Source organism: Petromyzon marinus, chromosome 5, assembly GCF_048934315.1.
Source record: "Petromyzon marinus isolate PM22_M1 ecotype Great Lakes invasive population chromosome 5, UKy_Petmar_22M1.pri1.0, whole genome shotgun sequence".
In the NCBI taxonomy this organism is placed as follows: domain Eukaryota; kingdom Metazoa; phylum Chordata; class Hyperoartia; order Petromyzontiformes; family Petromyzontidae; genus Petromyzon; species Petromyzon marinus.
This window is the reverse complement of record NC_133671.1, coordinates 14,045,760-14,072,061: the sequence shown is the minus strand read 5'-3', so window position 1 is coordinate 14,072,061 and position 26,302 is coordinate 14,045,760. Positions and strand designations below refer to the sequence as shown.

The following is a 26,302-nucleotide window of genomic DNA, read 5'->3' as shown; positions in this document are numbered from 1 at the left end:
CAACAGTGGTGGACATTCCAAGTGCCTATGGCACAAATTAGTTTTTTTTTTACAATACGGTAGCTACTGACTCCCCAATAAGCGGTGCTCTTCTGAGTTATAAAAAAAGGGAAGATTGGCCAAGTACGCCTTGGCAAGGAATCGATTTCACGATCTCGTACACCGGCGGCCTCGCGCTCTGTTGGGCTGTACAGCAGTCGGTTTAGTTTGTGGGAATGTGGGAATGTGATGATCTTGACGATGACGGGATAGAATGACGTAGTTGACAGGGGATGAACAGAGTCCACCAGAAATTCTGCGTGGGCTCCGCCGGGTCACGTGCCTTCTCGACGACGCGGTTTCCCCCGAACCGAGTGACGAACTCAGCCGGGGAGGCCACCGTGAAGTCACGTTGCTGATCCATGGCTCTGCGTCCGATCCTCACCAGATTGGAACCCGACATGCTTGGCCTGAAACAACACAAGGAAATCTGTAAAACCTTTAGTTACAATCTCATTTCTGCACGCAAGCATCATCGGCCATAATCAATCCACTGCTGGATGAAAGGCTTCCAATGCTAATGCCCTCCGACACGGGACTGTGATGCCACAGTGCTGTGGACGAGCAGATCTTATACTGGTAGGAACGAAGTTGTAAACTGAGTGTACCAGCCTGCAATAGATTAATGTGTCCGTCCGTCCGTCCCCTTTCAATACTTTAACGAAGTGAAAAATTCCAATGTTCCTACCAGCCCACCCTGCAGGGACCAGTTCTCTCCATCTGCATGATAGTAATCCTCTCGGACGTGTTATCTCCAAAGGAGATGTAGTAGTGAACATTAAATTATACCACTATTAACGTAATATAACTAGTGGTGTTATTCTTAATACTAACTACCTGAGGTCGCACTGTACATAAAACAACTATTACTCGGTGGCCATTTGGTGCAGAGGTCAGAGCTGGCATCGCAGAGATCCTGGGGTCAAAAAAACAGCCAGCCATCCGTGATTAAACCAAGTTTTCAAGTTGGATTGTCTCAGCAAGGACAAAAAAAACACATCAAATTATAATTGGTTCCGAATTCCAGCTACGAGAGTTAAGAATATCGGGTTGACTGCTATGCAACAAACATAACTCTGTGTAGGGAAAGTGCTGTCCCCTGCAGTGTGACAGTGTGAACCAATTAATCAATCTAAGATATCTAGCGCATGCCTTATTCAGCAAAAGGCTGAGACGGAAGAGCGGATGGCACGACTGAGTGGACTTCAGTTGGCAGAGACTGTTCCAGACTACCTGGGGCTGCAGATGAAGATCTCCGTCATGCTGTCCTACGCCAAGTGGATTTTACACCCCGCAGTTCCGTAATGGATAAGTTTCGGCTTCGTGATGGTACATATGGGTGGGATGGCATTGCTCAGGTAGATGTTCAGTTTTCGTGACTGCAAGGATCCATACTCTTTGCTTCTTTCGGTAAAGTCACGTAGGTGAAAAATAAAAAAATATAAAGAAACAAATAAAATTATATACTGTTTTTTTCACCTACGTGACTTTACCGAAAGAACCAAAGAGTATTGCTCAGGTAAGCTGGTTGACCAGTTGGCTTTGCTATAGAAGTGAGTGCTGCAACCTTGAACTGGACTCACGCACTGATAACCAGCGCAGCTACTTTCAAAGGGTTTGAAGAGGTCGCGAGAGGTGGGGCCTAGCAATTGAATGGCGAGGAGGGTTTTTCGGAGATGCTGGAGACGTTTGCTTAGGCAATCGTTGACTCTGTACAGGAGAGAGTTGCAACAGCCAAGGCGTGTGATGACAGTCTGGATGCCATGGTATTTGCGAAATCCTGATCAATGCAACTTCTGATTTGACGAAGAGTACGGGATGTGGCGTTGAAAGCCTTGTGGTTGAAATTTATTTCAATGCATCGACGAGTGGTAATAGCTTTGTTGTTTTGGAAAAATCTGAGGTAAATTTTACACGTAAATAGTAATCGAAAAATGATTAATACGCTATGAATGGTAAAAAAAGAGGCCATTATTAGGGTAGTGGCGGGCACTTGAAAATAACTCGGAGGTAAGTTCTGCGATATTCACTTCATGGCCTGTTCTCCAACAGGAAGGGTTGTTGTTACTGCTCTGGGATAGATCAAAATGGATTTCAATAGCAATAACTAATCAGATAAAGTAGAAGTAAAAACCATTTGCCCGAGCATTTGCAGACCTTGTGCATTCTAAATAACGTGGGACACACGACTGTGAAAGCAGACACACGACTGTGAAAGCAGAGTTCAATTTTGAGCACACGTGTGTGACAAGACACAATACTAAAAGAGCAGCCATGCAGGGCACTCACATCTGGGGTGTCCTGTTCAATTGGCACGAACAGCAAGCACCGCTCTGAACATTTTAATCAGCTATATTCGTGGCTATGTTTCCATTGCACGTGCGTTCCCCAATGCATTTATCCTGACAAACAAAAACCTTTAGACATAAACAATTGAAACGGACGTACTTCGGGTAACAGTTTTGCTAAATATTGTATTATGATTGTTAATAATAGACAATCCATTGTCAACATACTGCTGAATAAATAACCACACTGTGTCCATCAGGGGTGGGCATATTTTTTGTATCATACTTCATAACATTGGTCAGTGTGGGTTCGTAGAGGGTAGAGGGGGAGTGGTGGCCCAGATTTCACTCGCCACTGACAAAAGTTGTGGTTGAGAATCGAACTCAGGTTGTCTGCTTCAAATTGAAGTGCGCTAACCCAGGGGTGGGCAAATCTTTTGACTCGCGGGCCACAATGGGTTCTAAATTTGACAGAGGGGGCCGGGCCAGGAACAGATGGACGGAGTGTTTGTGTGAACTAATATAAATGACGTGTAAAAATCATTACATGAAAAGATTTGGCCTTTAACAGGTAGCAAAGCAATTATTTGCAAGGCAATTTAACAAATTTGAACGAACATGAACAATACAAAAACATGTCGTAACGTGACTGATCACACATCATGAAAACATCTGAGACCTGCACCCAAAACCAATTACCACACTCCCGGTCAAAGTGTGCCATCTAATGGGAAAATGGGGGCATTACAGGAGAAAGGTCAAATTTAATTTAATAATATTTGGACAAGTTTGGCAGGCCGGATTAAATAGCCCAACGGGCCGTACTTTGCCCATGTCTGCGCTAACCACTGCTCCACCCCAACATACACCAAAGTGAGTTGTACATTTCCGACCGTTCATTAATAAAACTCTGCAACCTTGCAGAAAAAAAAGACCACGCAGAACCCGAATTGACCCGGCAATGTAGCGAAACTAAAGTCTTCCACATATGCAGCCAGCACACGATCTGCAACGTTTTGTAACCCAACTCTTGAGAGCAAGATACATTGTGACACAAGAATTAAACAGCACTATATGGGGGAGGCGGAAAGTTTTAGCATAACCTGTCAATAATGTATTGCATTAATAAAAAAATCACATTTGGCAAACGTCTGCCTTTGCGTTAAAACGAATTAGCAGAGGATGTTTTAAACATGTTGTGTTTCCTCTCTATTCCTCTCTGATCCGGTCACGGCAGCCCCCGCGACCGCTGCTCTTTCCACAACAACGTGAAGGGCACGCGGGCACCTCTATCACGTGCAACCCGTGACAGTCCACGCGTCCGGGCAAAAACTCACCACCACCGGCCACCACCACCGTCGCCGTCACCGCCGTCATCACCCACAGCAGACATCATAAACGCCTTGCTGCCAGCAGCTGGCAGCAAGTCAAGCGGGCGCGATTTGCCAAAAAAGCCTAAGAAACTCGAGCACGCAAGCAATGCGCACGCACGGGCGGACCGACAGCCACTTCCTCAAGTGCCGCCCCAAGGAGCCCAGCCAACCCGGCTACGCGTGGTTGATGCCCTCCCCCTCCTCCCACACCAACATCTACAACTCCACCCGTTGCTCTTTTTTTTCTGCCTGCTGCTGTTTTTTTTGCTTGCTTGCCTGCTGCTGCTGCTGCTTGCTTGCTGGCTGGCTGGCTTTCAACTATTATCTCGCTTGTGATCTGGACACAAAGTGGTGACACTTACTCGTCCGTTGTAACTTTTGTTTAATGCGTGTGTTTATTTTTTTAACATGGAACAGTTTTTATTATTGACCCTTCCAAAAGCACGGCAGTTATAGTAAGTAATAAGAGCTGAACTGATGTGCAAATACGATTCCCGCATCTTGTTTGGACTGCTGCGCACTGCTGTAAAGACACATTCATGGCTGTATGCTTAGTGGGGTGGTGTCAGTCAGGGCCAGATTAAGATTCTGTAGGCCCCTGGGGCTACAGGTACCGTGAGGCCCCCAGTAATATTTTAAAAAAGAAAACAAAGTTAAAGAAAAAATAAAATGTATTTTTACAAGGCTAACAACAAATACAATTCAGCATTCACAAATGAAATGACTTGTAACTTAATCTCTGGAGGCCCTCCAGCTGGCGGAGGCCCCGGGGGAGGGGGGGGTGTTTACATTACACACACATGTAAGGACGTGTCAGTACGTGCGACTGTGATTGTATTTTAGGTATATCCCAAGATTAACGACAGCGCTGTAAAGTTAGGGGCCGTCCATAAATAATGTCACGCATCGAGGGGGGGGGGGAGGTCAAACATTTGTGACGAGGGGGGGAGGGGGGGGTTTGAGAAATGTGACGTCACATCAAAATGCGCAACTTTAAAAAAATATGAATTAAATCGAATTGTTATAACAACACTAATTTTTATTAATTGTCATTAACTATTTGAATATTTAAATTTACTAAGGTCACCTTTGATTTATTGCATGAAGGAGCATTTTGCTTCTTCATGAGAGAATGGAGAAGCATACATTTTGTACATTTTTTGAATGATTATTATTAAACATTTTGATTCTAATGATTCTACCAGGGCTTTTCATTCTGTTAAATGAATATGTGATTGTTATAATTGTACTCTCCATTTTGCTTCGTTCTACTACAAAGTTAAGTATTTTTTTATAGTTATAATAACTTTTAATAGTTTATAATTATAAGCGAATTTCAATATAATATTCTGAACATCTGCAGTTTTAGTTAGACGATGAATATTTTCAAGTGAATTTTATGCTAAATCTCAGCTTTCCAACGCCTCCTTTTTAATGCGCGTTTTCTCCTACAACATCGGAGTGCAGCGCCACATTAAATACGCACTACAATGACAATAGTTTTAGTTTAAAGTGATTTGAAGCATATTTATTTTCAAAATGAAAATATGCTTTTGGGGGAGGGGGCAGAGCTTTGTGACGTCATATTTGGGGGTGGGGGGGGGTCTGATTTTTGTGACGCCGCGTGACGAGGGGGGGAGGGGGGGGGCCAGAAATCGGCCAAAATCGCGTGACGTCATTTATGGACGGCCCCTTAGGGTTTTTAAATGTACTCTTTGCTTCTTTCGGTAAAGTCACGTCGAAAAAAAATTGAAATTTAATTAGTTTATTATTTTAAAAAAAACCATTTCTACGTGACTTTACCGAAAGAACCAAAGAGTACATTTAAAACCCCGAAGGAGCCGTTCATAAATGACGTCACGCGATTTTGGCCAATTTCTGACCTCCCCCCCACCCCTCGTCATTCCTGCAGTCACGAAAGCTTCAAATCAAGTTTTTTTTAATGTATTACAACGCGACGGTAACACACATTATTAGGTGCTTTTCTGTCTATCGCTCGTGCTTTTACGGCATTCTCGACAACGTAAACTGGACAGGTTCGGTCACGGTGTGATACAGCTTGTGTATCACAGCATCAAGTTGACACTCCTTTTGGGTGCTAAAGTTGTATGTTAAACTTCTTTCGCACCGTACGTAGCCAACCGTGCTAATCGAAGAAAGTCAGCAACTGGTGTGAGCTCCCGTTAACAGATCACTGTGAATATACTGAATTATAGCACATATACAGCGAGGTATATACAATATCGTTTCAAATGAACCCACGTTACCGATGACACGACTTGCATCACACGTCATGAAAATAAATTTTAGTTTGTTGGACTAACCTGCAGACATCTCCATCCGTGGTGCCTTCATTGCAGCCATGTGGATGAGCTTACACGAGTCACAAGATTGCCGTTTTCACAAGTTGACAGGAACCCTAAGATGATCGGCCAGTCACGCCACAACCACTGCGGTGAAGTGTATCCAAACTAAATGTATTAACTTGCCACAGCAGTAGCGGCAGACAACCCGACGCTTTTACAACAACTCGTTTAATTTCCTAGGCCAGGGGAAAAAAAAAAAACCTCTCTCTTGAACGTAAACACCAAAATCGCAAGCCGTCAAGACGGACGTGACACAGCTACGACAAGACTTGGGGAGTCCCCAATGTGAAGCCAATTGTACAATTGGCAGCAGCCGCGACAACCACTTAAATGGCAAATGCAGCAGCGGTGACGGAGGCAGCGTGGTGCCCCCGTCGCTGTTGCTGTCAGACACAACCCACACGGGAAATTCACCAATGGGAAAGGGCCCTCCGGGTCAGTCCTCGGGTTGAGTGAGAAGAGATGCAGGGGTCTCACGTTTCGCATGAGAGCTTGGCTCGGCAATACCTCTACTTGGCTTTCCAATCCCACACCAGGGCGAACAACAACAAAACAAAACACCGTTGAGTGACCGGCCCTTTTTGCTTGCAAATACTGAACAAATTCAGTTACTGAACTTAACAACTTTAACACTGGCGACTGTTAATAGTATAATAACAGTCGTGTAAATTAATAATTCGGTGCCATGTCAGTCAGCTGCTGACTGCACCCCCTCCCCGCCACCATAGGGGTGGTTTGACCATACTTCACCATGCTGGTCAAGTGCTGGTTGGTGAAAGGGGGCAGCCCAGGACCGGTTCGAATATCGCTCCAACACTGATGTTAGCAGTGGCCATGAACTTAAGACAGGTTGCCAGGTTCACAGCACCGTGGTTAGCAGGCCACTATGCTCAGGTAGCACACTCACTGTCATCTTATGAAACTCGTACCAAAATGAAGATTCTTCACAATTTATAACAACCCAGCACACTATTACCTTACTATGCACGTTTTTTTGTGAAGCATTCCGGGCAACAGAATTAATAAATAAGACATCCACCCCTCTCTCCGTGTGTAAATAGATGGATGTTGAGCCACCAGGCCACGTGGGCTATTCACCATGTTTCAACAAAACGGTTTGATTTTTAATAACACGTTGTATTGACGTGGAGAGACAGATTAACAGGTTTGTTTATGTGTGTATTATTAAAGTTAGACGCCTTACTTTTTTTGTTTGCTGTAGTCAACCAGTTCCTGGAGCTTCCAGCTCGCTTAGACCGGCTCTACACAACACAGCAGGGGAGGATGGCCCATCCACACTGCTTACATCGCTCGGGTTGTACAAATCGCACGAAACACCCCCCACACTTTGGTTGAATCAGCAGCCTTGCCGATGGGATGCACTGTAGCGTAATTAGTTTGGGTCGTACCATTTTCCGCAGGGGTGCCAGGAGTAATGAGGCATTAAACAAGGACGCTAACAAACGTCTAACACTTTGTGTTGATGCTTCTCACACTAATAATACACATTTTTTTAATGAGGCACAAGCTTTAACATTGCCAATTCTGAATACAGTTGCATGCAACCGAGTGCGGTAACAGAAAGGGCCTGCAATGAACTTTGTTGTCGCCTTAAGCCCATGAATACCTGGGAAGCAAACGCATTGTCTTCATTGCAGAGACAACTGGAAAAAAAACTGGTTCTTAATCAGCAGAATGGACAAAGGCTACATTTGCTAATGAAATCAATGCAGGCTGCTTGTCTTATATTGAATAGTGGTCATACAATTCTCAATATAAGAAGAAAAACATGTCATTTGGGTTCGGAAATGCCGGAGAAGACTTTATATCTGAAGTCCTTCGCACCAGTTGTGAAGTACAGTATTCTACAAACCGAATGTTCTTCCCAACATTAGCCACAAGCATATCAGTCCTATCACCACGAAAAGCCAATGATGGAATGTATTATAGGATGATATCTTGAGCCAAGTGAGTTTACTTTTTTTTCTTGATCGACATTTCATAAGATGAAGATTCCCCAAAACAAAATCCCTCCATCCACCTTCTATATAAGGCCCCATCGTCACCAACACTTACATGGAGTGAGTTTACGGCCTCAGCCCAGTCACCAACGACTGTACAAAAAAGCCAACAAATACCATTTGATTCTGAACTTAATTAGCGTAAATTCCAGCTCTGAGAATAAAGAAAATACTACATTGCTTTGACTGCAATACGATTAACATGACACTGAAGCAGGGTGTTGTGGGGGGTTGTTCTTCCTCCTTGTGTGGATCAGAGGAAATTCGAACGCATTTCAAAAGTAGTTCTGTGATATCCGCTTCTGTGGGCCGTTCTCTAAAATGAGCTATTGTTCTGCCCCTTCCGAGAGTTCCAAATGTTTTTTTTCCGTCTCGTGACATGCCGAAAGCACTCATCATAAAATTGGGGCAACCCCTCCAGCAATGAGAAATGATAGAGGAGTTGTTAGTAAGTAAGGACTTGTCCCTTACTTTTTATCCGACGCGTGTGCGGCGATGGCGCATGGCTATGGAAGTATGCTACACAGTGGCAGTGGGGGTCGCAAAATGCCGATTATCTCCATATATATAAAAAAGCAAAGTTGTGAATGTGTGTCTGTTCAAAATGTTTAGCCTACTTCCCGACATGCAACAAACTGGAAATTTGCCATGTTGGTACTTTCCAGACTGTACACCATGCAAAAAATATAAAAATACACTTTTGTTTTTTTTAGGGGGGGGGGGGGAGCTCAATAATGTATATTTTTATTGCACGGCAAGTGAGCTGTGACGTCAAATCTGTCACGTGACCCGCGCATGTGGAAGCGTAACGCATTGTTGTGTAGTGGTTAGCGCGCTGTGTGTGTCTGTGTGTGTGTCTGTCTATGTCTGTGTGTGTGTCTGTGTGTGTGTGTCTGTGTGTGTGTGGAAGCGTAACGCATTGTAGCGTAGCGGTTAGCACGCCGCGCTACGAACCCGGCGACCCGAGTTCAATTCCCGCTCACGGCAACCACCACCGGTGACGATGTTGAACAATGACTGAACAACGTTTTTTTTTATTCCAGATGAGTCTCTCACTCACACACACATACACAGCTCATTCAACAAGCACTTAACTTCGGTCTCCCTGCCCCTCACCCACTCTCTCAAGTACGAGAGCCAGAGGGTGTCAAGTGATGAAGGGTTGTGACAACACTTGCATTTTTACTTGCACGAAGAATGCCAATGATTATTTCACATGTGCCTAGCGACAGGGACGGCGCTTCTAGTTCTGTACATTCCATTCCGAAAGGGTTCCACGAGCTTATTTCCCCCATGGATCATGTGATAAAATTAGCATGCGGATGGCTGGCCACGTGATGTCATGCGTCATGCGTGCAGGCGTTATGACATCACGACATCGTGACACGGTTGCGTCTGTCCACCTCGTCTCCAGCTCTCTCTCGCAAGTACAGGAATTTAAGCAGCAGTAAACTCCAGGCTGGGTGGTTAGATCAATTAAACTCAAGATATGGGGCATTCATAATCTACTGTAGATAAAAAAAAATATTTTTGTCTCACTAGGTTTACACGCAAATGTTTATTACAGTATGAAAAATACGGATAGGTTTTTTAATATTTTCTGGCAATAAAACAGGTGTTAAGATATATATCCTTAGTTCTTTCGGTAAAGTCACGTTGAAGGGAAACAACAAAATAATAATAACGTGACTTTACCGAAAGAACTAAGAATATGAATTACTGCAGTCACGAAAGCTTTAAATCAAGATGTTAAGATGTTCAAACACCGAATAGATAGCTTGTGCAAGGAATCAAGTCTGCATTAACCACACATACTTGTGGTGAACATGCAAACAAACATGATATAGCTCCTCACGCCCGCCGAGCCGTCAATGCCCTGACACGAGCATTGTCTTTGTGCTGTTCGCCTTTTGGCGTTCTCTGCTCTGACACTGGTGAGACAAGGCCACAGATAAGGATGTCTCTGGTGGAGGTCAATCAGTTTCAGAGACAATGCATATATTATGAGAGCATAATAGGCAACGTTTTGGGCTCCAAACATCACCTGTTATAAATAAATGTTTATTGTATTATTGGTGCTTGTGTACCACTACTCACGAAGCATTCCTAAATAATGTGTGTTTTAGGAATGGTGGTTCGCCGGTACAAACACTATCCGGGCTCAACCTTGTTGGCGCAGTGGTGAACACCTACTCATTGGTTTTTTCGGTAAAGTCACGTATGTAGAAATACAATAAAATTACATTAAAACAAAAAACAATCACGACGTTTCGATCACAACGCAAGCGATCTTCATCAGGTGTGATCGAAACGTCGTGTTTTGTTTTAATATAATGTTATTGTATTTCTACATACGTGACTTTACCGAAAAAAAAAACAATGAGTAATTTTATGCAGTCACGAAAGCTTTAATACTTTGGTGAACACTTGTGCCTCAGAGGAAGGAGTGGACCTGGGTTTCTGATTCCTGACTCGGGCACCTCTCTGTATGAAATTTGTCTGTTTTCCTCCTGTACTGCATGGGTTTTATCCGAATTCTCCAAATGTCCACCCAGAGCTAAATAAAACAAAAACATGTCACTGGTATTGGCCAAACATCCCAATGCTGCAAATTACTCAATTGGTATTATTTCGGGTTGCCGAACGAATACATTCTAAGGTCGAACTCATGACACACAAATTGCTTGCCAATAATGAACCACAACACCTTGCTGATCTCGTTAAGGAGCATAAACCATCACGCAAACTCCGGACATCCTCGCAGAAGCCGCTTTTGGCTAACCATCGAACAAAGACGGTCACCGCATCGCGCAACTTCTGCGGCCGTTTGGAACGCTCTTCCATCCGATGCTAGGAAGCCACTGGAGCTATGCACTTTTCAATCTAGGTGTGTTTTGGTGTCCTTCCACTGCAACTCCGGTTGGTACGGTGTGCTACCTATGTACGGAGTGAAAGACGTTCAATATACATACACGTAACAACACCGCCCCCTGCTGGCAAAACCTAGCAGGACCCTCCTGGCCAAAACGACCGCGGGACGGCGTCGGCAAGCATCTCACGAACCAAATGCAGATCTGACGTTAACATCTTATCGAGTGTTGGAGGACTGGCACAGTGACAAACCACTACAGAGAGACGGCATGAAGGATCGCCATCCTGCACTGAATCACAGCACAGTTATCAATCGACGAATGTGACTAAATTTCAGGATGCTGTACATCAAGCAGCATCTACAATGCGGGTAGTTTCATGTCCATTGCCTCTGACTGATTTTTCAAACAATCTCTGTCATAGCACGCTTATGCCATGCTCACTGTTGCATCCCCTCTATATAGTCTGCTGTTGTTAATGTTTCCAATTTTCACACTTGAAAGAACATTTCAAGACTACTAAACCTTGCCTTCAGAGCAGGTGAATCACGAGCGTACACAACCACACCCGCCAATAGTGTTCGTGACAACGACAATGATACAAAGGTAAAAGTGCAGCCTGATATTGCTTGCTTATGACACTGCTGGTGGACGGGCCTCTGCTGGAGCGAGACCTGGAGAGCCCCTCTAGTAGGTATTTGGCTTACTCTTCTAAACTGGCCACATATCTTAGAGGTGGGAATACCCACACTTTACCCCACCACATGACCTGTCGATTGGCTGTGGTGTATTCATATCCATGTATACTGATGGGTGGACAGAGCTGGTGGATTTAAGAACGTTCCCATTGTTTCAACTTCCGTGCCAGGAGATCGAATCGATCCAGCGACCTCTGGATTGCCAGTCCAATCTGCTAACCATTACACTGCAGCAGCATGCCTTACAATGGCAACATTTCCACAAATCGGTGGAAATTTCATAAACAACTGGAAACGTCCATCACTTGCGACCTCACTCACCTGATGTTCGTCTGGCAGTTGGCACGTGGACAGCACTGCGGATCGACGTCGGCCCTGTCTCTCCTGCCACCCTCCGCCTCCAAGCTGCCGCGCCTGCCCTGCAGCGCAGCCGCCAGGCCAGCACTAATACCGGGGCCACCTCCTCCTCCGTCTTCAGCATCAGACGCATCGTCAAAGGAGCCCAGCACAAACTTGGCCAGGTAGGCCCTTCGCTGCTGCGCCTCGCCGCCACCGCGGGGTGGGAGGCTGCTGACCGTTCCATCGATCTGGCCACCGACGGCGCTTCCGCGCCGACTGCCGGCAGCCGGAACACAATCGAGTCCAAGCCTAGTGCTATCTGGGACAGGGGCAGCAGCAGGAGCTGCATCGCTTGCGCCCTGCTTTAAATATCCACTGGGTATGGCCAAGCAGTCAGGCGTGTCTTGCGAATGACCTACTGCAGAATTGCTGCACAGGTTTTTAGGTTGGCTTTGAGTGACGGCTTGATGCGATGATGCTGCTGCATTGTTGGGTCCTCTACCGGATTCGAAACTGCCTCTCCGAACGCCAGCCTTAGGAGTGGCCGCATTGTCGGCTTCTTTCCAGAGCTGGTTGCTCGAAATTTTTGACCGTTGTATTTTCTTGTGTTTTTCTGCCATTTTCTCGAGAGCCAAAGACGCTGCAGTTCCAGTTCACAGTCAAGAAGCGGGAAAATCCTGAAACGAGAGCAAAAAAAAATAATTTCACAAGTGAGAATGTCGTCACACTTGAATTAAAGCGTCTTAATATAGAGTTCACCTATCACACTGATTACGATGCAGAACATTTATCGATTGAATGACTGTAGTTTTTATTTATTGCTACAACACGTGGGATGATATTAAGATGCTCTTTACAAGTTTAACATTATCAGCCATGATTTATCCACTGCTGGATGAAGGCCTACTGAAGCAGTCAGCATCTCTCATGGTCTCACAACGTAAAAATCCATCTACCACCTGCAGACCACCTGCTTATCTCTGTGCTGGACGGACCCTTGGAGGAGTTTTCTCTCCTTTCACTGCCACTCAGTTGTTAGTCTCGACCACCGGCCATCATCCCTTCTGGAGACATGTCCTGCACAAATCCACGTACACCACCTTTATGGCAGTCACAATGATGTCTCTAACTTGTGGATGCCTTCTGAATCCGTGTGTCCCTCTGCCTTTCTCATTGTACACTTCTAAGAATGCACCTCTCTCTGCGTTTTTGTGCATCGATGTGTCAATGTATGGATATCACGTGACATTGGTCATTAAATAAAGCAATATTTGAGAAATCCACACTTTGAGTGTAACTTAGAAATAAATAATAATAAAACGCCCATGTTTTAAAGTTAATGTACGTGTGTATGTTTTTGGGTTAGATCACGTAAATATAAATGTGTCATTAAGGCTACCACCACCCGACACAGACAATTATTAAGGTTTGTCACGTAAACAAAATGCCAATTATTTGCGAGTTCAGCCCACTGATGTATGGAAGAGTAAACCTACAACATTTACAATTCAAGTGAGTTTATTCTTCTAGATTTGAAGCTTTCATGACTGCAAGGATTCATACTCTTTGATTTTATTCGGTAAAGTCACGTAGGTAAAATAAAATTAAAAAAAACAATTAAATCGCGACGTTTCGGAGGCAACACAGGCTTCCATCTTCAGGTGGAATAGTCACACAGATTTCGGAGGCAACACAAGCTTCCATCTTCAGGTGGAATAGTCACACAGATTTCGGAGGCAACACAAGCTTCCATCTTCAGGTGGAATAGTCACACAGATTTTCTGCTGTGTGACTATTCCACCTGAAGACGGAAGCTTGTGTTGCCTCCGAAACGTCGTGATTTAATTGTTTTCTTTGATTTTATTTTATTTTACCTACGTGACTTTACCGAATAAAACCAAAGAGTATGAGTGTATTCTCCCACACACCGGTGTGCTGAACTATTACTAATTTGCACGTTTTGTTTACGTGACAACCCTTACTAAATGCCTGTGTCGGATGGTGGCGGGTTTTAACGACACATTTATATTTACGTGATCTAACCCCAAAAAAACTATGATGGATAATATTGGTCATGAAAGCCTACGCGTTAAATTGTATTTTTTGGTATGGATTCATGTGACTTCTACAGTCATGTTTGGTCACCTTAGTCACCATGATGTAAAAGAAACGTTAACTATTCTTCAATTGAATAGCGAGTGTTGAATCGTGACAATCGATCAAACCCAATCTCCATCCCGTCCCGTAGTGGCAGTGAAACATTACCGCCCCCTGCTGGTGATATTGAGGTATTTTTACCTATACGATTATGAGCGTGAAAAGGACATTTTTTACTTAAAACTTTGTGACTGCAGGAATTCATATTCTTTGGTTATTTCGGTAAAGTCACGTAGATGAAGACCGCTTGTGTTGCGATCGAAACGTCGTGGGCTTTTTGCTTTTATTTTTGTTTTATATCTACATGACTTTACCGAAAGAACCAAAGAATATAAAATACTTGTTTATGCAGAATTGTACATCAGTATGTCCCTGTATGTTGAATTTATTTCACACGGTACGTAGCCAACCGTATCAATCGGAGGTGCGGAATAAGAATATGTGCATATGGGTAATTATGGAGTTCATTGATTATTTCTCAAATATACTGTTGGTCATGATGAATACAGTTTTGCAATGTGCGTTTAATAGTCGCATACATCCCAACATAACTTAGTGACAAACTCCAGTACGGTACTTGAAATTAACGTGATTAACTATTTATATTTACGATATTAATCACGTAAAAATTTTGGAACGAAAGACAAGACCATTACCTATAAATAATATCCGGAGTTCATAAACGGCCATTTGTTTACTCCTGTACTTCGTATTCGAATAGCAGATACGAGTTCCAATGTTTTAATAGAGGCAGTCATGTCATGTACAGTCATTTGTCAATCCACTGCTGGATGAATGCCTACCCGCGTCATATTCGTCATGGGGGGGTTGTTTGACCATACCTCACCACGCTGGTCAGTGGGGGTTGGTGAAGGGATAGCCCACGCCCCGTTTCAGATAGCACTCGCCCACGCGTGATGGCCTTAGCCGGGAATCTAACTCAAGTATTCTGATTCACAGTTCAGCACGCTGACCACTGCGCCGCCACTCCCCCTTCCCAAGTAGAGGTTCAGAGCTGCCCACCAATTAAGAACTGGTGCAAAGGTGCGTTTGTTCCATGGTTACTGCACAGCTAGTGGGTGAAAGGTGATCCCTCAAAAACGTAAGTTAATCATTTCCAAAATAGATCCGGCCAATCTTGGCAGGTCCGACGCTTGCCCGTGGACTCCACTTACGAGCAATGTGCTCCACTGGATTCAATGAACTCCTGGCGTGACGCTCTCATCGCACGTGCTCCACATTGTGAATGTTTACCCACAATCAACACGACGGCGAGTCAAGTTTGACACTTTTAGTTAAGCCTGCAACAATTATCAATCAATGCTTCCTGTGTGTGTGTGTAAATGTGTATGCACGTCGAACTCCTTGCGCAGCACCGTACGTAGCCAGCCGTGCAAAATCGAAGGTGCGGGGGGAAGGACAGCAAACTAAACACAAAAAAAACAGTTCTAAAGAAGAAATGAGATTTCGACTTACAGAGAGGCATTGTGCTCCACTGGGCTTAGCTACCGGCGTGAAATTGCCCACGTTCCCACGCGTACCGTTGACTCCGAGTCATCAAAACTGCCACTTGGAATGTACACTTCCTCGCTGACAGGAGCTGCCTCTTAAAATTTACAAAGATTGTGAGTCCCGCGGCTGACAACACTCCCCGTGCCCCGGTCACATGCCCCGCTGCTGTTTTACACAAACAGTTTTACACAAACAGCACGCGCTCAGACGCCATGCCTGCTATCTTTTAACAGTTCCCGAACAGTTGCAATGATGCAAAGTGTTAGGGAATGGAAGCGTATTCCTCTGCATGGGTTGCAGTGGGATGACGAGTGCCTTAAAAAATATATATGAAATATCACATTGAGCGCAAGGACAAACGCTCATTCATGGCAGAGGTCAAACAGGTTCAGATCTCCTTCGCCACTGATGTTAGCCATGGACGGGTATCCAACTCAGGTGGCCAGGTTCGTGGCGCAGTGCGCGAATCGCTGTGCCAGCATTCCAGTAATACCGACATTCTCTCACAGACCTTGGGATGTAAGCTCATAAATCAGAGGTAGTAGTGGGCCATGCAGCTCGGATAAGTGTACAAAGGACTTGACTATTTTAAACTATTAGCCCATACGCCTTACAAATCGTTGCTTTGTGCAGTGTATATTTGTGTGGTTTATTCATGTGTAGAAAACAACAACAAACATGTGAGCCAGTCAATAGATGGTATATGTACGGACTTTTTGTCAATCCACTGCTAGGTGAGGTCCTCCCAAAAACGTGCGTTTTTGCGGGGTGGGGTTACTTGACTAAACATAATATAATGAACTAGAATATACCATTTCAAATTAAAACTAAGAGGCTATAGCATAGGCCATATGTCTTGCTTATCACCTTCAGCTGAATCCTTCGGCAGTCAATCTGTTGACTCTCTTAACTGCCAAGCTAAACTTAATGAGAATGCCAGTCTGTTAATCGTGTACGTGTTGAACAGCGCTTGTTACACTGCTATGGGGAAGTGTGCTGGCCAATGAATTCCATTCGCATACCGTCTTAAACATTGTGTCCAACAGTGAACACCCTTCGATGCAAACGATATATATTCCGCTGTCCGGTAGACAGTAATATATATGCATGCGTGCAAGATAGGTGGGCAATTAATGAATGTATTGTGCAGGCGTGGGTGTTTTGACTGTATCGTACAAATGTGTCAGTATTCAAACACACACACACGGCAATGTATATGTGCAATTGCTATCGTGCTTGAACCGTTACGAGTGCGCACAACGCATGCCGTGACACGTCGGCAGTGGGCAAGCAACGGGCAAGCAACTGCGTACGCACGCGCGCATCCACACGCACGCACGCACGCGCGGCGCATGCCACCGCGTATAGCAGCAGCAGCAGCAGCAATAGCTCTTGCAGCACATCATACGCCACCGCATTCTCGAGAGAGAGAGAGAGCAACGCCGAACGGGGAAGGCTTCCCCCCGTTGCGCTTACCCGAGTGCGACGATTGTGAGCCGGCGGAGACAGCGGCCGTCGGACGCTGGTCGCACCGTTATATGCGGATGAATGACAGCGGCGATTCCGCAGGCGAGCTCCCGATTCACCACCGCTCAACGCAGGCAGGCATCAGCTGTGCGGTGGGTGGGGTGGAGATGGTGATGATGTCATTCGTGAACAGGGTCCGCGTCGCACGTCCCCAACCCCACCGGCGTTTTCTCGCGATCCCCATTGGACAATGGGGAGAAAAGTGGGCGTTGCCAAGGGAGGTGCCGGTGACGGGCTTGTTGGGTGCGTGCGGGTGAAAACACGTGGGAAGGAATGTCGTCGACACGTGGGTTGAAGGTTTTACGCAGACGTCACCGGTGAGCAGTTTAACACGCAGGCTTTCGCGACCAATATCATCATCCTCCATAATAAGAGGTGTTTTGGTTAGATCGCGTAAATATATAAATGTGTCGTGAAAACCGGCCACCACCCGACACAGCCAACTCGTAAGGGTTGTCACGTAAACAGAACAAATCTGGCTGTCGCCTGATGAAGCTAGTTGTAATTACTGGCGAAACGTCGTACTCAGATTGTAAATGTTGTGGCTTGGCTCTCCAACACACCGGCGTGCTGTACCAGTGACGAATTGGCCACGTTCTGTTTACGTGTCGGGTGGCGGCGAGTTTAACGACACATTTATGTATTTACGCGATATAACCCAAAAACTTCTATTATGGTCACTGGTGATGTCGGTGGTTGATGTGTGCGGTGTTCCGTTGCCTCAAGATACACCTAGCCTGGCACGCACGCCGCGGTGACGTCACCGCTACTTGGGGACTAATCCCGCCCGGTTGTTGTTGTGGCTATGGTGCCGGAAAACAATACGGGGCTTGTAAGATTAGTACGTTAATACAGTACACGATTCTAGCGGTAGCTTATATTTAAAAAGCGACATAACGTCTCATACTCTTTGGTTCTTTCGGTATTTTGTTTTATTTTCTACCTACCACGTGACTTTACCGAAAGAACCAAAGAGTATGGATCCCTACAGTCACGAAAACTTCAGATCTAGATTATAACGTCTCATGTAATGTTGTATGCAACTCGTCACACTCATAGAACACGTATCAAAATTCTAGATGATGGTTTTCAGAAAATACTTTTGGGCTGAAGATTAATATCAATTGATAACGCTCCTGTCAATCACCGACTGTTTTAGTGTCACTTTAAACGGTTTTATGTCCAAATACGCAAACATTAACGTCTGCAATCTGTTATAAATAACTCACCGGGTTTATAATTAACTTTATTGTGGCAGTAAAACAAATCGTTTTAAGAAAATCTATTACACATATAAATACATACAATATACCGTCGAAGCTTGTATTAACTCCATAGCAAAAATATGTTCACAGCTTTGTGATGGTATTTCATTTATATTGGCACAAACTACATTTTTTTAGGCGCGTTAAATGAGAGGAGAACGATTGTATACTGTACTTGTATCATTCATTTTTCTCGCTACTTAGAAATCCAGTTTATGTTTAGCTGCAGATGACAAGGTTAGGGCTCGGGTGACTGTTTGCGTGTCGAGGCAAAACGTCAATCAATTCCTGGAACAGTTGTCTCGCACAAATCGCCTTTGCAGAGTAAACAGGTCAGAGCACGCGTCAAGGCGGCAGTAGACGGCGTCCCTTTTAAAGAGCGGCACATGTCAAAAGCAGGACCCGTGGTAGTGATGTAACAAGAGTCAAGAGGCATTGGTGCATCCACGTGACACCGTTGGTATGTGTTCTTTAAAAAAAAAGAACACATACCAACCAATTCCAATTCAGGCAATGATGTTTAACGGGATAACTTTAGTGTGCTGTATATAATAACGGGGGGGTTGTTTCAGCGCGAAAAAAATATATCCTTTGTTAAGGCAAGTTGTACAAATGAAATTAAGTTTAAAATATTATTTTATTTTACCAGGTTAGGCCCACTGAGCTATATAAATGAAAGTGCGGTAGTATAAGGATTTGATTTTATATGCCACTTAAATGCCACGCGTCTGGAAATACACGGAGAAATGAAATCAGGTGACGGACGAATAGTGGAAAAGGAGAGAGGGGAAGAGGTGAGCAAAATACATGTTTAAAAAGCATGCATGAAAAAAGTGGTATAGAATTGAGAATTAAATATTTGGCCCTTAAAGACTGATGATTTCCAACAGCCTTTTCTCAAGCAGATTTGTTATATGAAACAGCAAATCCACAACGACGCGAATAATTGTTAGTTTCCTTTACGGAGCGTCTTATAATGCGGTTAAGACGTTTATCGATTTTAACCGATGAACACCTCAGCAATGACCTTACCCAAAATAAACTGACTAATCTTAGCAGTGTCTTAAAATAAATATATAATATGTGCGACGTTTAGGACAATGGCATTTCTTCTTGTCACATAAATAGAGGCCAGAACAGATAGCCTTAATCAGGGTTTGGGACTGCAAATTAAAGTTAAAACGTGTTTTCTGATTACCAGTTTTGTTTTTAAATAGGCATATGAAGTTACCTTATAGTAGCTACTGAGTCGCAAATAATCCCTTAGGGGCCGTCCATAAATGACGTCACGCACCTAGGGGGGGAGGGTCAGACATTTGTGACGATGTGTGACGAGGGGGGGGGTGAGAAATGTGACGTCACATCAAAATGCGCAACTTTCAATAAATATAGACAACACGTTCTACTAATTAAATATACTTTTTAATAAATGTTTTCTCCTACAGCATCAGTGCAGCGCCACATTAAATACGCACTACAATGACAATAGTTTAAAGCGATTTTAAGCATGTTTTATATATTTTTGGGGGGGGGGCAGAGCTTTGTGACGTCATATTTGAGGGGGGTCTGACTTTTTGTGACGCCGTGTGACGAGGGGGGGGTCAAAAATCGTCCAAAATCGCGTGACGTCATTTATGGACGGCCCCTTAATTAAATAAAAGTATATCTCCCATAAATTTCGATTTAAAGCTTTCGTGACTGCAGGGATTCATATTCTTGGTTCTTTCGGTAAAGTACACGTAGAAGGGAAATAATAAAATAAATAAAATTAAACTATTAAATTCTCACGTTTCGATTGCAACACAAGCAATCATCATCAGGTGTGAACACCAGCATGGTTTTCGTGATAATTTTATTGTTTTATTTTTATTCTTTTATTATTTCCCTTCTACGTGACTTTACCGAAAGAACCAAGAATATATATCTCCCATACTCACTGGTTGCATTCTTTAGGCCCAATCTCAGCACTGGAGCATCTGAGCTATAAGACGAGGAAGAAGAATACACACAGTGCATGGGCTACATTCCTGAACATTAGAAGTCTTAAATTACCTGAGCCCAGAATGGCAATGACTAACCCCCCTCCCCCAAAGACAATCCCCCCCCCGCCTGCTCTTGATTAGTCCAGTGTTGCCTGAGACCGTCGATTAATTTGGAAAAGCCGTCCGTAATGTGAGGATGTTGCAATGTCTGATGTGAGGGAGGATGTGGGATAAAAACATTTTATTGAAAAAAAATCAGGACGTAAACTCAACTGGCAGTGATGAAGCAACACGTGCCACAACACAGGCTGCGAGTGTGCGCGTCCCCTTTGAAAGCGGGAGGGGGGGAAGACGAGGGGGCGGGGAAATATGTAGGGGGGGGGCGGAGGCTCGCTACGCGCATGCGCACTGACGTCTCAGCGACCACAATAATAAAGCACGCTTGGCTGTCGCGTTTTATATTCCGTAGCGCGGATAGACGACGCGAGGCGGCGGCTCCCGCGCGCTGATTGGTCCGGGCGCGCACGTGGAAGGAAGCCCCCCTCCCCCCCCGCCGCGAGCCTCCGCTACCGTGGCTTATCCGGGCTAGGAAATGTAAAAGGCGCTGGTGGGACGAAGACCGTCGTTCCGCGCCCCCCCCCCTCCGCCTTGGCCGCCGCCGTCCGCGTCTCTTTACCGCCGCCCGCGAGAGTTTGGAGCGGCGGCCTCGGTCCGCTGTGGTGACCGCGGTGTGTGCCCTTCCACCTCCACCACCTCCTCCTCCTCTACCATCGCCTCCTCGTTCTCTCGGCTCCCTTGTCCCTCTCCCCCCCCCCACTCCTCGTCCGACCCCGCCGCACGTAGTCGGGGATCGTCCGTGCGCCGCTTTGAATGCGAAGCGTTTTGTTTACAAAGGACAAGCGCGGCCTCGCAGTGCAAGTTTTACTATATATAAAGAGCACGACCACCCCGGGGAAATGCTGATGGTCACTCATGAGGGTGAAACTGAGGCAAACAAATGTGTATGTGTGTGGTGTGTGGTGTTTTATGTAGTGATGTGTACGAGAGCTGTCACTCGGGGTGAGACCGGCTGACATGGTCACTAATGATGGTGAAACCCGGGTAACCAGGTGTGGTTTAATGATGATTACTAATGGTTTGACACCGGTATGAGAGTTGTGGGTGAATGAATACCGAACCGATGGGGGTAAAAGCCGGTTTAATTGCTCTACCGTACCAAAGAGCAACAGTGAGGGTGGAAATGAAATGATAAACGTGGTATTTGATATAATCGTGTGTGTGTAAGGGGCTGTCATACCGACGATCACGAATATGGTTGAAATCTAAATGAGGGTTGTGGCTTACTGATAGGCACTAATAACGATCAAACCCGTTTAAGTACCGTGGATTGCTGATAATTACTAACTAGAATGAAACCGAAGGAAGGACAGTGGATTATTAATGATCACCAATGAGGGTGAGACCCGTGTAAGTGCTGCGGATTACTGATGATCACTTTCTTGGAGTTAAACCAGAAGTAAACCTTTCGTTTAATATAATTACCATGCACATAAGGGTGGTTATACGGTAATATACTGATGTTCACAAATGAATATTGTTGACATTGGGATGTGTGTAACTGGGGTGGCCGCGATGGCGAGATGTTATCTCCCTCGCCTCGTATGAACGAGGTTGTGGGTTCGATCCTGACCCTGACACCTGTACATATATTTGAAGAATGCATGTTTCTCTCCCCGTGGTCGTCTGGATTTTTTTTCTTTTCCGGATCGTCCGGTTTTCATCTCCACGTTTAAGATCAACATGCGTTAAAAGAATTTGGCTGCTATGCATTTCCACGTGATAAGCCACTTCGTTCAGCTATCATTTGTGGCCAGGTCTTTTTTGAAAAATGAGCGATACAGCAAAGCTCAGTGGCCCCTACAATGGTAAAATTTAAAGAAATAGTCACTGGGTTATTGCTCAATAATGAGGGGGAAATTGTTAATAATGCACATGATCCATGATTGTTGTGTGAATATTAATATCTCTAGCTCATTGCTGGTGTTCTGGTATTGTGTCATGTCCAAGGTGACCTGTACTGTACTGTTTACTCATGCTTTAATCATGATATGCAGCGCTGGTGGCTTTACAACTAATTTTAAACATGCACATTTTACACTGTGTTAGGTATGGCAACCTCTCCTGCTACAAGACATGCCCATGGAATGTGACAGCAGCTTGGATTAAAGCTCTTTCTCCATTGAATTCTGTCAGTAGGTACTGTCAAATATGCAATTGAGCTTCACAGTAGATTGGCAATATTTCAACAGCAGATGGTTACCCAATTAAGCCTTTGTCTTGCTCTCATTTTTTTTCTCCAAGAGACTAATTCAAAATCTTCGCTTTTATTGCCCACAAAGAGTTTTTAACTGTGTACTGATGGAAGTAAGGCAAGGTACAAATAATAATTTCAGAATATATTATCGATTCAAGAATGTATTCATTTCAATCTCTATATCTTTAAAATGTACCCTTTAATGAGCTTAAATGCTACATTCACAAAATTCGCATATATAATTATTTTACAAACAATAGATATTTACACTCACGATTTCATGAGTGATATCGTGAGCATGATAATCGATTTTAATTGACGAATCTGCATTATGCCTATACTATGTAATATAAGAGCTTGGCGGATGCTGGCTCGTGCCTTCCTGGCCACTGAACTGGTGCGACAGCGGCCAGTAGAGAGTTGCATTGAGGAACTTCCACTGTTTGTGCACTCGTGCGTTTACATCTGCAGAGACGCAGAGATGTTCGGCGCGGGCGCCCAGAGCCAAAGCACTCGTGCCGAGTTCCTGGACCGAGCGCGTGTGGCGCGGGAGGAGCGGCGAGGCCAGCGGGATCGAGAGCGTGCCGCCATCAAGATCCAAGCACTAGTGCGCGGCTTCCTGTGTCGCCGATGCATTGCCCGCCGCACTCGGTAAGGGAGTAGTCTTTTTTTCTGTTACAATTATTTTTTCGCATTGTGGGGAGTTGGTCTGCAGCATTCATGGCAAGGTTGTTGAGCCAATTTGACGGCTTAAGGAGTAGCCTGATAATGATTTGAAAGCTGCCACAAAATGGTTGATGTACACCGTAGTCTACTTTGCAGTCCATGGTTTGAGATTGGTGACCACAAATGCATTGTGGGCTATTAATTTTCCATCATTCGTTGGAAACAGCCAAATCTGCCATGCAAAGGTGCTGGAGTGATTCATTGCAGGTAAATACAAATGGGGAGGTTCATAAAAATAATTATTATGGTTTTTTATATATTAATGCAAACTGCATCTCACAATGCTGCACATGCGCAACATATAAAGGTGCATGTGTATTAAGATGTTTGAAGCCAATAAATGAGTGTTAATACTCCTGGGATTTGCAATTAACAAAATCGAAGAGACATTGGCAGTATCCCAAATTACTCCACACTGAATCTCAGGATTGAATGAGGCTACTACTTTGAGAGCCTTCCCCCAAACCCAAAGAAGATTCTAGGACTAATATAGACTTTCAGAGGTTTTGAAGTTCTGTAAAAATTATAACATGTTATTTTGTTACCCCGAACTTATCCATCTTATATTCTTGGTTCTTTCGGTAAAGTCACGTAGAAGGGAAACAATAAAATTATAAAAATATAAAACAATACAGTTCTCACGACGTTTCGACTGCAACACAAGCAATCATCATCAGGTGTGAAAACCACAGCACGAAAATTTGAAAAAATTGGCGTTTTTTTATGTTAGCACCATGGAGAGCGATTTGACAGTTTGTTCAGATGGACGAGTCCATCTATGTTCGGAAAAGAGGAGAGGGGAGACGAAAATAATGGATGCGGTCTGAAAGCCACCGTAAGCGTGAACAATCAATTAAGACCCGAAATGGTTTATCAAATCCTTCCAATGATTGCTAAGCCAGAATCCATCTTCTTGGTTGAAATTGTGTCTGTGTTTGTATATGTGGATAGCCTCATGAACGAATCTCTCATGGTAGCTGTGGTTTTCACACCTGATGATGATTGCTTGTGTTGCAGTCGAAACGTCGTGAGAATTTTATTGTTTTATATTTGTATTATTTTATTGTTTCCCTTCTACGTGACTTTACCGAAAGAACCAAGAATATGAATCCCTGCAGTCACGAAAGCTTTGAATTAAAATTTATCCATCTTATTTCAGGTGGTCTATCCAGAGTATTGATTTTTTTTTCTCAGAAATGCAAAGTTTGCTTAAAGTTAAACATTCATTCATCCTCAATCTGAAAGTATCAAACACTCGGATTTGTTTACTTACGGACATCAAAAGAACTCTCCATTTCCCAAGGTGTCCTTTTATGCCAGTAGTGCGGCCAGTCAAATTACCCAGACTGTTATGTCAAATATACATTGAATGTATTTGCTTATAGAGGCAGAAACATTTGACAGGTGGTAAGGACTTTTGTATAAAACAGGCACTTTTGTATTTTATAATGAAATAAAGCATCTGAGAGAGCACCTCACACCAGCACACGTGTACACCCCATAGGAGACATTTATGCGAGCGAACATACTAGATTTGCTTTGCACAAGATTTGTATGTGCAATTGTTAATCTGCAATTGTTAATCTTTCATGAAGTGATCGTGAAATCTGGCTTTCAATCTTCATCAAAACCAGCACAAAAAACACTGAACCTCCTTGTGTAGGCTCTTGAAGGTAACCACAAGCTCATGAATCACTCGCAATGAAGAGGTGTTTAGGAATTTGCAGTTGTTTGGCATGGATGCTTGAAATTCATACAAATAGGTACTGTCTTCTTTGTAGGCACGAGGTGGATGAGTTTTTCTCTGCACAAGAAGCCAGTCCTGCAAAAAAGAATGCTCTCTGTCTGTTTAAAATTGGGCAGAAGCTACTCTTCATCTTTAACACAGCAGAAGATATCAAGGCAAGTATATGTTTTGGATTTAGTGTTTCTTTCAACTATTCTCATTCATATTCTTAGTTTTTTCGGTAAAGTCACGTTGAAGAGAAACAACAAAATAACAAAATATATATAAAACAATAAAAAATTCTCACGACGTTTCGACCATAACTCAAACGGTCATCATCAGGTGTGTCGGTTTGCATAAATTTATTTTGAAAACGGCATATTTATTTATTTATATAAAAATGACGTTTGCGTCACGCGCAACGATTGGCTGTTTGCCAGGACTAGTCCATCTATTATTATTTGCCAGGACTAGTCCATCTATTATAGATGGACTAGTCCTGGCAAACAGCCAATCGTTGCGCGTGACGCAAACGTCATTTTTATATAAATAAATAAATATGCCGTTTTCAAAATAAATTTATGCAAACCGACACACCTGATGATGACCGTTTGAGTTATGGTCGAAACGTCGTGAGAATTTTTTATTGTTTTATATATATTTTGTTATTTTGTTGTTTCTCTTCAACGTGACTTTACCGAAAAAACTAAGAATATGAATTACTGCAGTCACGAAAGCTTTAAATAAAAATTTATTCTCATTCAGTTTTCAGTTTCTCATGAATATGTTACTGCATGTAAAAATAAATCCCTTTGTATCCCTTTTTTCATCTTAAGTAGGTCGTTATTTCTATTATGGCATTTACTGGGATTTAAAAATCTTTTGTTGTGCCCCTTGGCTAAGTACAATTTTTAGTTCAGTGTTTTAATCTTGGCATAGAGCAGTGGCAGTTTATCAGCACTGCTCTATGAACCCAGTGACCTGCTTTTGTTTGCAGGCCACAGCTAACGTCAGTGATATCTGAACCAGTCCTGGCTCCCTCCCATCCCCTTCATCAGTTCACATTAACCAGTGTAGTAAAGTGTGGTCAAACATCTCC

General features: G+C 43.9%; 2 protein-coding genes across 9 annotated transcripts in view; one reads left to right on the top strand and one right to left on the bottom strand.

Moving 5' to 3' along the window:
- Nucleotides 1-17,278, bottom strand: part of LOC116939092 (acetyl-CoA carboxylase-like) — a 99,092-nt gene extending 81,814 nt beyond the window's left edge. For 2 of the 5 annotated variants that reach the window (XM_032947037.2, XM_032947038.2), the window contains exons 1-3: nt 17,140-17,278; nt 11,977-12,671; nt 323-449 (exon numbers count right to left, since the gene is read on the bottom strand). In XM_032947037.2, the coding sequence (XP_032802928.2) occupies nt 323-449; nt 11,977-12,614 (765 nt within the window). In that variant the 5' untranslated portion in view covers nt 12,615-12,671; nt 17,140-17,278. Of the gene's footprint in view, nt 1-322; nt 450-3,664; nt 3,842-6,024; nt 6,405-7,270; nt 8,745-11,976; nt 12,672-17,139 lie in introns of those variants that run through there. The other 3 variants (XM_032947041.2, XM_032947040.2, XM_032947039.2) reach the window with 3 other exon arrangements.
- UBE3B (ubiquitin protein ligase E3B) overlaps nt 17,201-26,302 on the top strand; it is a 31,433-nt gene continuing 22,331 nt past the window's right edge. Inside the window, exons 1-4 of one of the 4 annotated variants that reach the window (XM_076061767.1) lie at nt 17,201-17,282; nt 22,604-22,693; nt 23,223-23,402; nt 25,259-25,379. In XM_076061767.1, the coding sequence (XP_075917882.1) occupies nt 17,212-17,282; nt 22,604-22,693; nt 23,223-23,402; nt 25,259-25,379 (462 nt within the window). In that variant the 5' untranslated portion in view covers nt 17,201-17,211. Of the gene's footprint in view, nt 17,283-17,430; nt 17,508-21,003; nt 21,166-22,603; nt 22,694-23,222; nt 23,403-25,258; nt 25,380-26,302 lie in introns of those variants that run through there. The other 3 variants (XM_032947043.2, XM_032947045.2, XM_032947044.2) reach the window with 3 other exon arrangements.